This window comes from Panicum virgatum, chromosome 3N (assembly GCF_016808335.1).
Source record: "Panicum virgatum strain AP13 chromosome 3N, P.virgatum_v5, whole genome shotgun sequence".
In the NCBI taxonomy this organism is placed as follows: Eukaryota; Viridiplantae; Streptophyta; class Magnoliopsida; order Poales; family Poaceae; genus Panicum; species Panicum virgatum.
In genome coordinates, this window is record NC_053147.1 from 13306671 (window position 1) to 13320011 (window position 13341).

At 43.3% G+C, this 13341-nt stretch overlaps 1 protein-coding gene across 13 annotated transcripts; it reads left to right on the top strand.

Annotated features, from left to right (window-relative positions):
* The first annotated feature begins 860 nt into the window (after positions 1–860).
* LOC120664418 (chromatin modification-related protein EAF1 B-like) lies at positions 861–12673 on the top strand. 13 transcript variants are annotated; one of them, XM_039943644.1, is made up of 23 exons: positions 861–1207; positions 1689–1790; positions 1868–1955; positions 2030–2127; positions 2216–3536; positions 3608–3727; positions 3827–4084; positions 4315–4500; positions 4664–4744; positions 5162–5222; positions 5313–5893; positions 5975–6034; positions 6129–6183; positions 6313–6485; positions 7609–7647; positions 7730–7810; positions 8110–8247; positions 8475–8591; positions 9230–9330; positions 9489–9707; positions 9800–10190; positions 10759–12152; positions 12352–12673. In XM_039943644.1, exons 2-22 carry the CDS (start codon positions 1738–1740, stop codon positions 12094–12096), a joined length of 5559 nt encoding a protein of 1852 aa, XP_039799578.1. In that variant the 5' UTR covers positions 861–1207; positions 1689–1737; the 3' UTR covers positions 12097–12152; positions 12352–12673. The 13 variants fall into 13 exon arrangements, with proteins under 13 accessions (XP_039799578.1, XP_039799581.1, XP_039799570.1 ...); XM_039943647.1 differs by having other exon boundaries at positions 866–1207; positions 1689–1761; XM_039943648.1 differs by having other exon boundaries at positions 941–1207; positions 1319–1761.
* Positions 12674–13341: the final 668 nt, after the last annotated feature.

Consider the following 13341-nt stretch of genomic DNA (forward strand, 5'->3'; position numbering starts at 1 on the left):
CCCGCACCGAACCCGATCCGCTGCCATCTCTACCCGCGCCTCCTCCACCCACTGGCCGCCACCGCGAGCGACCGCCGCCCTCCGCCCGCAGCGACCTGCCGCCTGCCGCTGCGGCGGGCTCCCGCATGCCGGCCGCTGCGGCGGGCTCCCGCCTATCGGCCGCCGCGAGCTAATTCGCCCCTGCATCTGCAGCCTCCGCCCCATCCGCGGCCTCTGCCCGCACCTCCTCCTCTCGTCGCCGCGAGCTCCCGCCACCCACTACACCCGCCCGACATGGCGCGAGGCGACACTGCGTGCGCGGGGGCAAAGCGGGCAGGGAACATGGAAGAGCTCCATGGAGCCGCACGGAGCTATGTTTTCGTGGCCCACACCTCGTCGATGGGCTCCAGAGAGCGGGTTTCCAGGAGCTCCTCCGACGGAGCCGCCTCCCCGTGCCCCGTTTGGCAGGGCTCCGCGTGAAACCGGAACCGAAGCCGGTTTCGGAGCCCTGCCAAACAGGGCCATAATATTATGTATATAGCCATAGAGTTGGACAGAAGTTGAGTAGCATACTCGTGATATAATTTCTGTGTAAAGAATATTTTATTCAGCTGACGCTGCAGATCTAATCCTTTTTGGAATTAGATTTTAGCTGACGCTATGTTCAATGTTTTTACGTACAATTTAATTTAATGTTACGGTGGAGCTGCTCTTAGAATATTAGATACTAGACATTGTTATTTAATTGAAAACAGTGGGCAACGATCACCAGACTAGTTTGAAAGAAAGAAGATTCGAATTATGATATTTCTTAACGAGAATATCTAAAACAAAATAAAAACTCAGATGGAACGTTAAAAGGAAACAGGTTGGATGTAGGCGAGCCGAGCCGAGCCGAGCCAAACCCCACACAACACAACAGCGATCAGGTCAGACCGCACCACGAGAGGAGACGAGACGGGGCGAGCCGAGCGGACACGGGACGCCGCCCCGCCCGGACAGCAACGCGCAGGCTCGAACTGCTTCCCTCCCCTCGCCCTCCTTCCCGCCTGCGCGCTCCGCCCGCCAGCGCCACACCCTCCTCCGGCTGCCGCCTCGCGTGCCGCCTCCGCGGCACAATCCTCCGGCGGCCTTCCTCAGTGTCCCTCTGAACCCTCTGGCCCCTCCGCAGCTGCCCGGCCTCCTCTGGCCTAAACCCTAACCCTAGCTCCGCGCGCAGGGGCCCAAGGTACGTGATATCCTCCTTTGCACGTCTGTTTTGGCCCCATTCGACCTCGTGTAGGCGCCCCACGGTTATCTTAGTGGCTGAGTCGTTGTTCTGTGTGGGCAATGGTTATAGGAGGCTGGAGTGTGCCACTTGTGACTGTCAGGGGAAGCTCTGGTTCAGCTGGAAACAATAACCCTTACATTTCTAGTCTATTTGATGCCTTTTGGATGCTTCATTATTGAGCTGCTGATAAGTGTGCTCATGAAATCGCGCCCACATGGCCAAGTGTAGTGTAACCTTTGATATATTATTATGGTGCATACTGCGCTAGCTTAATTTCACATAACATATTGCCGGCATCATTCCTGTGTGCTCCCATACAAATTGCTGAAAAGCAGACCCGTGACTGCACTGTTCCATTGCTATAATATCATCTTTTTTCCTCTTGTTGTTGATTCCATCTTTTCTGTGTTATTTGTTTGGGATTTTTTTTGGCTTTCAGTGATTTGTGTTGGAAGGATACCTCTATTTGTTGGTGCCGTCAACAATGAATGGCTGCTTTCTGTGATGCGCGGGTGATGCCTGCTTCTGCTTTTCTTCAATGGTGAATGCTAAGCCATTTTCAATGGGTGGAGTTATTGATTATGGTGTTGATGTGGGCACCAAAACTTCACCCCGCAGTCTGGCCATTGAGAAAGCGCAGGAGGAGCTCAGGCAGGAGTTTGATGTTCGTGAAGAACGGAGGAAAGAATTGGAATTTCTGGAGAAAGTATGCCTGCATCATGTTATCTCTCAAATTAGATTTCTGTCATCGTTGTACCTACTTACTCTTGTCTTCTGCAGGGAGGCAACCCATTGGATTTCAAATTTATACATGTAGAAACAGTCAGTGTACACTCCGCTTCTCTCACCAATCAAACAGAAGCACAAAATGTGATAAGGTAATGGTTTCTTCCTGATGCATCATTTCATGGCAGTCATATGAATCATGATTTCACTTAGGAGCCTTTTGTTGGCCTTCACTCGCAGTGACGCTAAAGGTAGTTTTTCTGCATCGCCTCATGGAGACTCAGTTGAGAGTAGCGACAAACCAGGAAGTTCACTATGCCGTGAAACCAACATAGCAGACAATCTCATGCTTTTGGATGGAAATAACAATGGCATTGCAGAGGGAAAGATTGTAAAGAAAGGAACCAAAAGATTAAATGCAGCCCAACCCAAGCAATCCTTGCCCAATGATGGTCACAAAAATGCAAAAACACCTGTTCTTTCAGGTTTGTCACGTCTTGGAGACAAAAGCCAGGCATATGTTCGGCGCAACAGGTCAAAGCCAAGTAGGGAGAGTGCAAATGTTGCTTCTGTTAGATCTTCTATACCTCCTACCAAAGGTTATGAAACAAAAGATGAAAATGATGTATTACAGAAAAGCAATGTAGGTGATCTTGGTGAATTTTCTGTTTCTAGTATAAAACAGTCTGGATCAAACTATGACAATGCACTAAAGAATGCAACTTCTGATGGTCAAGCAGAAATGGAGTTGGATGTGATTCATACAATTGATGAAAGCGAGTGTGTGGTGAATGAGGAAGCAAAGCAAGCTGACGACAATAGTAAAGCTAAAGAAGTGTCTTCGCATGATGCAAATTACAATCAGCTACTTGGGTGTGGTGAGATCACTGCTGATGTTGCATATGCAGAAACTCCTGACACCAGTTTAAAGGTTCCTAAGCCTTATCCTAGTGCATCTACACCTGATGAGAGAGAGTCATGTGTTGTTGACAAGAAGGCTGATGATGGTCACTTGGACGAACATATGGCCCATATCCATGAGGGGAAACTTGATAGCAGGAGGAAAGTTCCTGTCTGTGCTGTAGAAGCTTCTACTTCACACAAAAATACAGTGGCTGCACCATGTGAAGGCACCATGAATATTTTTTATGATCATGCAGATGGAGACACCAATCCTGTTGCAGCGAAGATTGATGTAAAGTATCATGAAGACCTAGACAGTAGTAGATGTTATAGTACAAAGGAAAGTTCCGACCTTGTACAGCCTGAAGCCAATCTTCAGATGAAAGACGAAATGGAAGTTTGTGACAGCGCAATATTTGCACAGAAGGATACAGGGTGCCTATCTTCTGTTAACACCATGAACATTGAGGAAAGTCCAGCTTCAGATAGGAAAAATAGTTGTGTTGGGGATTCGAACTCAGCCCATCCTATTTCTGTAGGCATCAATTTACCTAAAGCTTTGCCTTCACCAAAAAATGATGAACCTAACTTAGAGAGTGAGATTAAAAATTCTAAGGCATATGAAGATTCTATTCTTAAAGATGCTCATGTTATAGAGGTATGATTATTTTACATATTTTCTTCTCTTTCTCTGGCATAATCTTTTTCTGAAAGAATAATGTTCCTCAGGCTAGTATTAGAAGAGCTGGTGAACGATCTCACTGTAACATTGCTTTAGAGAAGAGGAGTAAGAGTCACTGGGATTTTGTCCTTGAGGAGATGGCATGGATGGCACATGATTTCATGCAGGTACTTTTGCAAGTTATCTCCATATTTCCCCCACACTTGTACATGCATCAATCTCATTACTATCCTTGTTTGCTTTGCTTCATTGGTTCTGTATAATAGGAACGACTTTGGAAAAGTATGGCTGCAGCTAAAATGTGTCATTGGATTGCCTCAGATGGCCGTGCCAAATTTGTAGAAGCAAGCATTCAGAAAAAGCAGAAAAGTATTATGAAAATCATTGCAAAGGGCATCATGAGTTTCTGGCGTTCAGCTGAGGCTTTACAAACTGCTGACGTGACAGCTAAAATGATGCATGCACACAATTCAACTATGCTGGAGGAGATGCAGCCTTCTGGAATCAAAGCTGAAAAAGAACAGGTAAATAAAAGTGTGGAACTAGTCTAGGATCACCTTTTGTCATGGCTTGGCTGCCTTTGTGTTCATTCCGTCACATATATTCAATTTTTTATAATACCAATGTATTGAAGGGTTTTCAGTGGAACTGTGGTGCTATTTGTCAGTTATTTTCCAGCCCTGCCAGTTTAACTGATACACATTCTTTTTTTTACCATTTGATTTATTGTTCTAAACTGCATGTATCTGTATAGGTTTACAAGTCACTGGAAGCCAAAGAATCCAGGCAGCCTTGGCAGTCACAGATTCAGGATTATGCAGTTCGATTTCTTCAATATAACAGTAAAGCAGCTGATTCTCATGTGTTGCCTGAAGCCCCACCTACTCCTGACAGGCTGAATGACTTTGGAATCTTGAAATTGTCTGATCATCTCTCAGAAGTAAATCATTGAAACATTGTGTATTTTATGATTGATTTCTTTTGTAACTTTCAACTTCTGCCCTGATGAATACTAATGGAAACAGTTACTCTGGTTCGCCAGCTGGGAGCATGCACGAATATTAGCTACATCATTCTGTTCTGATTATTTTATTAATTTTCAGGAAAGTCTATTCTATACAGTACCACCTGGGGCAATGCTGGCATACAGGGAGTCTCTGGAATCTCTTTCCGTGCATCACAAGGTGAAGAGAAGCTTTATGCGCACTTCCCAATTTTGGTGATCATAGTTTGGCTCCTTTTATCCTCTTTCCCCATGGACTTTTGTTAAATTGTTGAACCACAATTTGCACTGCAAATTTTATCTGAACAACTCGCAAAGGAGTTAAGGCAATTTATCTTACTTTAGTTTGGTCTTCAATTTTCCCTGCTGTTTAATTTTGAGCTGCTTTTTTTTGGCACTGAATGGCATCAATGCCAAGAGGAAGATTTCTGACCATATTTACCTGTTTAGTTTTAGCCATTTTCTTCATCAGAGAACTATTTGCTTTTTAGCTAGCACCTTCAGCAGCACTAGAGCACTGCTGTAATTTTCATATTCATCATATTCACCACTCTGGCATTTTCTTTTGTGAAACATATTTACCAAGTACTGATTTCAGGAGGTTGGCAACGCTGAACTCAACGATGACTACGAGGCATCTGTGTGTGATTCTGCTGCAGGTAAAATGTATCAGTACCTTAAATATGTGGTATTTGTTTTGAACTTATAGTGTTGTTATGCAGTTCATATCCATTCTAACATCTTTACAGTATGTTCAGATTTGCTCCGGGAGAATGCATATGAGGATGAAGGCGAGATGTGTGCTTATCTTTCTCCTAAAGCATATGATGGTGGTTGCTTATCAAATATGGGTTACAAGAAGAAACATCTAATGCAGCAAAGGATTAGCGTTGCAAGGCCATATGAAATTGGTACCAATGTGCCTTATGAACCATGCTTGGAAAGCAAGTCAGGGAACCAGCCATTGTTATCAAATGGCAAAAGACCTACTTCTTTCCTCACAATACCTCCAAAGCGCATCCGGACAGCTGCCAGGCAACGAGTTGTAAGCTCTTTTCATGCTGGTGCTAGTGGACCACCCCAAGTCACAAGTAAGACAGATGCTTCAAGTGGAGACACAAACTCCTGCCAAGATGATCAAAGTTTGTTGCATGGAGGGTCCTTTCCATGGAGGAACACGGATTTTGAATCTACGGTTGAGTCAAATAGACAACTGCCTTATGATGCTAGCGAAGTGTGCACTAAAGCAAACAAGAAGAAAAAGCTTAAGAACCCCGGATACAATATTGCTCACAACACAGTCAATTCCTCTATGCCAACTTCTGTAAAGGTTAATTCCTTAAGCTTCCTTGGTGCTCTCCTGTTACTCTTATCTGCAATGTTTTCTTGAAGCAAATTTCTTCTCCCGAAGTTTCAGGGCCGCATGTATGATCCGAGACTGCAAGTTGGCTTGACTAACAAATATGAGCAGGTTCAACCCACCCCACCCCACTCCATCTATGGTAGTGATGCTATTTTAAAGTGTTAGCCCTGACTTCCTTTTTTCCTTCAAAATTTATTTTCAGGAGTACCTGAAGAAGAGATCAGATATCCACCAATATGATTCAAATGGAAACAGTGGTAATTCCATCCTCTTTGTTTATATACAGTGCACATATAGCCCATGTCATACAAAAATCAGCTACTTGCTCTTGATATCATTTGGGACATAGCAGGTGGCTCACATTTTCTGTATTGCTTTGTCCATAGTTCCATATGGTGGTCAACATGCTTCTAAGAAGCTTAAAATAGTGAAACAAGGGGTCGATATTTTGCAAGAAGCTTCTCATGCTGCATCACAGATGAGCAACATGGCAAATTCTGCTAGATTTATAAAGTTCGTCACTAATAGGGATCGTGGGAGAAGATGCAAAGCACTGAAGGTATTATCATTTTCCACTTCAGAATCATATGCTTTTCCCTTTGTTGGCCATCAACACATATACTGGATTGAACCTTTTGTTGTTGTGTTGCCTGTTTATTTGATACCTATGGTAACATCATTTTAGAAATTAGATAGTCCACTTGCTATGTTATGCGGTCCTTTTACTACTAGTATATAGACCAGTAAGCTACTTGCTACTCTTGTCAATGCGTGTTCTTGACTGGTCTAGTCAGCCTTAATTTGTATTTGTATAATCAGAAATTTTGCTGCTACCTCATCTTACCTTTTATTGCTCTTTATTGGTGGAATTGTTGCATTTTATCAATCAAATCAGGTTCAACTTTTGCACCTGTGGTCTATACTGAGGGAGTTTTCTTTTCTATGCCCTATGGTTTTCCATTAAAAAACTCGACCGGGCGGGGGAAAGACCGCCCCCGTGGCATTATATTAAGAAGAGGCCAAGTTGACCCCGGCCGAGAAACCCCCCGAACCCCGGCTCTTGATCTTGGGTCTGGTGCCACGTTCCTAGGACCGTTACCCAACGGGCCGGGACCAAGCTGACCACTCGGCCCACTGGGTCTGGCGCCACGTTCTTGGGACCGTTACCCATCGGGCCGGGTCCAGGCTGACTACACAGCCCAAGCCATCAAGAGCACAGCGAGGGGGTTTTTTTCCGCAGGCGGGGGAAATCCGCCCCGGTGGGGGTTCGAACCCCCCACCTGCGGGTGCCGCCGGTTGCGCCCAGACCGACTGAGCTAACAACCTTAGGCCCTATGGTTTTCCATTTATCTACAGTCAACACATTTCTATGCCTTATAGTTCATTGTGTAGTCTAATCTGTTTGAAGCATTGGGTTGTTCTGGCACATTGTTACGGCCCTTCTTTTTCTTCATTTTGTTTATTTTGGGCTGCGGGCATGTGGTTGGATTACAACATCAGATGATTGTATACATTCAAGCATCATATTGTATGGCCACAACATGCTCCACAATTAGGATTTTCTTCCCCATAATTTTTTTCTTGAAACATGCTGGTGGGTTGCCTATTTTGCATTTTAGGATGGGGTAGTCTTTTCCATAATTTTCCAGTATGCTTATCAAAATGTTTTGTGCTTTTGTCAGATGACTTCTGTTGGTGGATGGTCAAACTTCGAGGATCAGGTTCTTTTGTGGTTTAAGTGATATATTTGTTTATAACTCTGATTTGTGGCATATATTTTTTTAAATGTCTTGAATATTTCAGGCTCTTGTCGTCCTTGTCCATGATATGGGTCAAAACTGGGAGCTAGTTTGCGATGCAATTAATAGCATCGTGCAGTTCAAGGTATTATTTTTCAGTGATTGTTTTTTGCTATGTAACATGTTTTTTGTGATATCTCTTAAACGTGCAGTGTGAACTCTTTTTATTTACAATACCTAGGTTCTATATATTTTCTGGTTGTCGTCCACTATGTAACTTTATTTATGTTTGCAGTAGCCAAATTACTACTTGTTTCCTATAACATTATTTACATTGACTATTGTTTCCTATAATCTTATTTGTTATCATAATAATTCAGGTCACTATCTTATCTTCTTTATCAAACTGAATCTAGGGCTTCTTCATATTTTTCTTCTCTGCAGTCTGTACATAGGCAACCAAAAGAATGCAAGGAGCGACACAAGGTTCTTGTGGATAGGAGTTCTGGTGATGGTGCTGACAGTGCAGAGGACTCCGGTTCATCTCAGCACTACCATAGCACATTGCCGGGCATTCCAAAGGCATGTTCCCCCACTACCTTGGTTTGTGGGTACCTTTTACTTCCTGGCATGTATGTGGGGTGCAACTCACACATATGTGGCATTGAGCCTTTCATTTAGCTCATGGATACTTTCCTTAAAATCGATGCTACTTTCATCAACACCACTGCAATCTCAGAGACTTATTTGGAGGATGTGTATTACATACCCTTTGAGCCTCTTAACATTGGTGTCCATATGTTCATCAGGGTAGCGCAAGGCAATTGTTTGAGCGGCTTCAAGGACCATTTGATGAAGAGAACCTTAAGGCGCATTTTGAAAGAATTATTCTACTCATGCAACAAGTGCATGCCAGACGTAGACAGGTCATTATTTTTTCTTATCATGCTCAATATGTTTATAATGGACGATTGGTGAATTGTGCTGCATATTTGTTTTTTGTTATAGTCCACTTGCAAGAAGCTTGCTGTGTTTTTCTTTGTGAAATTTAGTACTTGTATAGACACTATTTGACTATATTAGCTGTTAGAGCTATGCATGTCTATGCAACTTGGTATTTCAGTACATGGGTTTCTTAATGTGTAAGAACTAAGAAAACTAAAACCCTTCATGACATTGTAACAAGAGTCTACAGCTTCTAAGACTATCATAAGACTTCTAACTTGCCGTAGCGGTCAAAGAAAATGTACATATGCCCACATGGGGCACAATTGCACAAACAAATACACAAACTTTAAGAAAGGGTCCGGATAGGCAAATTGGGAGAAGTTTCCATAAAGCCATGTATCCATCTTGTCATACTTGCTGTCACAGCTTCAATTGTCCTTTTCTGATACGATATTTGATAATGTGGTGTGTGGAACCTTTCTCTGAGCTAGGTTTTTCCGCTGCATTAGTTCCAATCACCTTTCGAACTCTGTATTTTTTGCATCCTGTTGCAAAATTCATCTATATTGTATTATATCTTATGATTTTGCCTTGCTTGGGTTTTCTTATCATGAAGGGTAATCGCCAGGAGCTCAAGCCAATTATACAGCCACATAGTTCCCATGTTATCGCACTGTCACAAGCATGCCCGAACAGAATATCTGCAGGCACTTTGATGTATGTAATTGCCAATTTGAACTACTGATTTAATTTTCATTTTTTGGAGACATATATGAAATATGTCAACATTTATATATGCTAAATAGTTTCTATTATCACTCCATACCCATTAAACAGCATCTGAACCTCTTATGTTTTTGTCTAAACTTAAACAGGCCCCTTGATCTCTGTGATGTAACAAGCCCAAACCTTGATTCAATTGCACCTGGCAGTGTGTACCCAGGTCCTCATACAAATGTAATATCACTGCCAAACAATCAGGGTTCTGCTTGTCCTTCTACTCCTACTTCGAATCTGAATTCCAGGTTACCAGGATCTCCTGGTGTAGTTCTGGGCAACAATTCACCATCACCTTCAACATTGAATACTCCTAGGTAAATGACCAAATATTCTACCTAGTGGTGTTAAATGAAGTATGCTATTAAGTTTTGGCATAATATAATTCGTTGTTCCATTTCTGGTACAGGGATGCTCAGAAATATGGTGTTCCTAGACCTACTTTACAGGGTGATGAGCAACCAAAGATTCAGTTTAATCAGATGGTCAATGGCAGAAACCTTCAGCAACCTGGAGCTTCTGTTACTGGAGCAGTTCCTTCTGGGGTTGATCTTGGTGCTCGTATGATGCCTACTGCCCATGGTATGGGAATGTTGGCAGGACTAAATCGAGGTATGCCTGCTGCCAGGCCAGGCTTTCCAAGGATTAATTCACCAGCAACGGTAAATGCAGTTTCATCTGGAAATATGTTACCCAATGGTGGGCAAGGTGTGCCCAGTGCAGTAAGTGTCTATCCTGGCGCCATATCTGGTCCTGGAAACTCAAACTTGAGGCCGTGCGATCCTATGCAGACACTTCGGGTGAGTTCCTATTTTACGTTTTGTATGCTTTTAGATTGCCTAAAATGCACGACACAAGTCGCACATGTTTCACGTTCAGGTTCAGTGAGTGGCCTTCTATTTATTACCACCCAAAGTTAACTAGCTGTGCGTATCTAAACAAAAAAAAAGTCACATAGGCCTTTGTAGTATTTTTTTTTTTGGAGGAAAAAGGTTGTTGCTAAGATAAGAAAGATTTGTGCACTGCTAAACTAAAAAGGTGTTGGTTTACATGCTATTTGTTTTCTCTAGCAATTTGCTGCTCCTCTCTGTTACAACATTCAGTTTCTCTGTTCGAGATTTTTTTACTCACTTTATTTCATTTGATCAGTATTCTTTATACTTCTGTGTGTAATACCTGTTGAAGTTTGAAAAATGTGCACATGCTCTGAAATGCATCTTAGCTACAGAGAGATTACTTTTGCCTGTTGTGCAAGTTGAGTTAAATGACGGTTCAAGTTACTCTGGTATCAGATTTTAAATAACTATGCTTAAGAAGCAGTCCTTAATGTAAAATTGGTGGTGTTGCTGATATTAAATTTTCTTGTAGCCTGTTCAGGGTATAGAAGAGCAGAGGCAGATGCCTGAGTTTGACATGCAGGTTGCACAGAGAAGTAGCCAAGCCACCGTCCAGTTCAGCAGCATGAATCCATCATTCTCGAACGGTGCAGCTTCTTCACCTGTTCAGCAACCCCAACGGCCACATCAGATGTCACAATCATTGCACATGTTTGGAAATCCACACCACTCTCAGGTTCAGGGTACTAGTTCAAGCCCACAACAGCAGCCCTATCCTGTGCACTTGGCTAAAGAAAGACAAACGCAACAACGTATGGCACCTCAACAGCATAGTGATGTTTCTGGAGCAAGTGCAGTACTCAATGTACAGAATAATACTCAAATACTGCAGCAGGGCCAAGCCCCTGCTGCTAACCCAGTTCCTTGTTCACAACCACAGCATCAGCAAGCTGCACAAAATGTGCCGGATAGCTCTTCATCTCCCAACCAACCTGCCAGTATTACACAACAGAAGCAGAAGAAACAACAGGGACAACAGCAGCCTAGACAGAATCACCAACAAAGGAATCAAGGTAGCCAGCAAGCTAATCTTATGAAGAGCTTAGGACGAGGAAACATGCTAATCCCCCAGATTCCTCCAATTGATAGCATGCCAGCTGCTGCTTCTACTCCACCAAAAAAACACTTGTCTGAAAAACTCGTGCAACATGGCCAAGGACTTATCCCTGCTAATACAGCACCAATGCCTTCAATGCCTCAACCTGGGAATCAACCTAAGCTAATCAATTCATTGCCCCAGTCACCAAAGAAGATGCCAGATATTGGTAACCAATGCTTAATGCAGGGTTCTTCAAGTCAGACCCTGTTAGCTATGCAACAACTTCCATTACATTCTAAACCAACATTGACTACAGAGCTTCAGCAGCAGCCGATCAATCCATCACAGAACAGCATTGACAGAGCAATGGTGCAACAAAAACACCAAATGAATTCTGACTGTAGGACAGACGTGCATATCGATCAAGTCCACAATCAGATGGTTCCAACATCCTTGCCACAGAGTGCACATTCAGGCAGCCCAGTAGTGCCATTGGTGAACCAGCAGAAGCAGGAGGCATCACATAATCTGGCTTCAGTTACCCCATCACTGAAGCTGCATACCTCTCCTAAAGTTGCATCTTTTGGGAGCGAAACATTATCTAGCGAAGACCTGCTGCAAAGGCAAGTTTCAGATGGCTTTCCTGTTCATGGTCATGGTGTTGGTGGCCAGTGGAACCAACAAGTTAGGCAACAGTTGCAGCCTCAACATCAGCAGAGACCAGTTATTCAAGGCAGTGTATATGCTCCTTCAAATTCTGGGCCTGGCTGATTTCATTAATGAATCCGCGCTGGTCATTTTCAGATATTTGTAAAGTTAGTGTACAGGTATTTGCTTTAAAATATTGTTGTTAGTTTGTTTTTTCCATCCATCTACTTGCACATTAAGCACTAGTGTTCTTCATTACCTAGATGAGCATATTACGGTTTTGGAGCTGCAATATAAAATTTTGAAACCTCTAGGAGCGAATGTCAATAGCCCCTGGGATTTTGTTTGCTGACCTTGTGATCTTTTATCTGGTGCTAGGTGTCTGTTCTTTGGAAGCTGTGGGTGATAGTGCTTAATTTACTTGGAGCTAGCTAATTTTTCTCACCATAATGTGAGGTAGATAGTTGTTCAGTTTAGACCCCATCTTTTGTTGCGGTCTAAGAATGTAGAAGATAAATGGTGGTTGTTAGATTGTAACCCAGAAACCTGGGCCCAGCTGTATATTTTGCTATGGGGTCCATGCTTCTAGAGCCAGGAAGGAGAAGGAAGCTGGGATTAGTTACTTATCTTTTGTATGTATTTGTAATCCTGTATGTCTAACTTTAGGTTTGTGAATGCAAAAGAGCTCTTTTTGTGTTAAGTGTTGCGATGCCAAGTCCTTTTCCTCCTTGCAAGCAAGTGTTGTTATGTCTGGGTCTGGGACAACGAAGCAAAACCAATTTTTGGACCTATGTTGTGCACTTGTACTGGGTGAATCGTCTGGAGTTCGTCCTTTCCAGCTCTAGATAACACCCATCCGGGACGAACACGCGCACCCTCGCTTCACTCTATAGACTTGGATGATGCTCCCTCTCTCGGCTGTATCTCCTACTACGAGGGGTCTTTATGAATTGAATGTAGAGATATTCTGCTCGAATCAATATTAATGGAGAGAATAATTTCTGTATTCCTCTGACCCTAGAAGGGTGGGTATATATAATGCCTACACATGGGTCTCTAGATGAGCATATATACACATGGGCTCAATATACTCCAACACCACCCCCCCCCCGCAGTCTGAACTACCGGCGTAGTGGTGTTCAAGACTGGACAACAAGAAAGCTAACACCCCCCGCAGTCTGAACAACCGACGCAGCGGTGTTCAAGACTGGACAATATGAGAGTACAAGTAGAGTACAAAGGGCTAATACCCCCCCCAGCCACAACTAGCCATCGGCTACGTTGAGGCTGGATCGAAACTCCGAGAAGGTCGACGAGGGCAGCCCCTTGGTGAAGATGTCAGCAAACTGGGAGGTAGTCGGGACATGG

Excerpts from the sequence above, each read along its gene's own strand:
- LOC120664418 (XM_039943636.1), top strand. The coding sequence starts at position 1,788 with ATGGTGAATGCTAAGCCATTTTCAATGGGTGGAGTTATTGATTATGGT. Across the intron at positions 7,648-7,729 it reads GGTCAAACTTCGAGGATCAG|GCTCTTGTCGTCCTTGTCCA; the intron begins GTTCTTTTGTGG and ends TGAATATTTCAG. Across the intron at positions 8,248-8,474 it reads CATTGCCGGGCATTCCAAAG|GGTAGCGCAAGGCAATTGTT; the intron begins GCATGTTCCCCC and ends TATGTTCATCAG.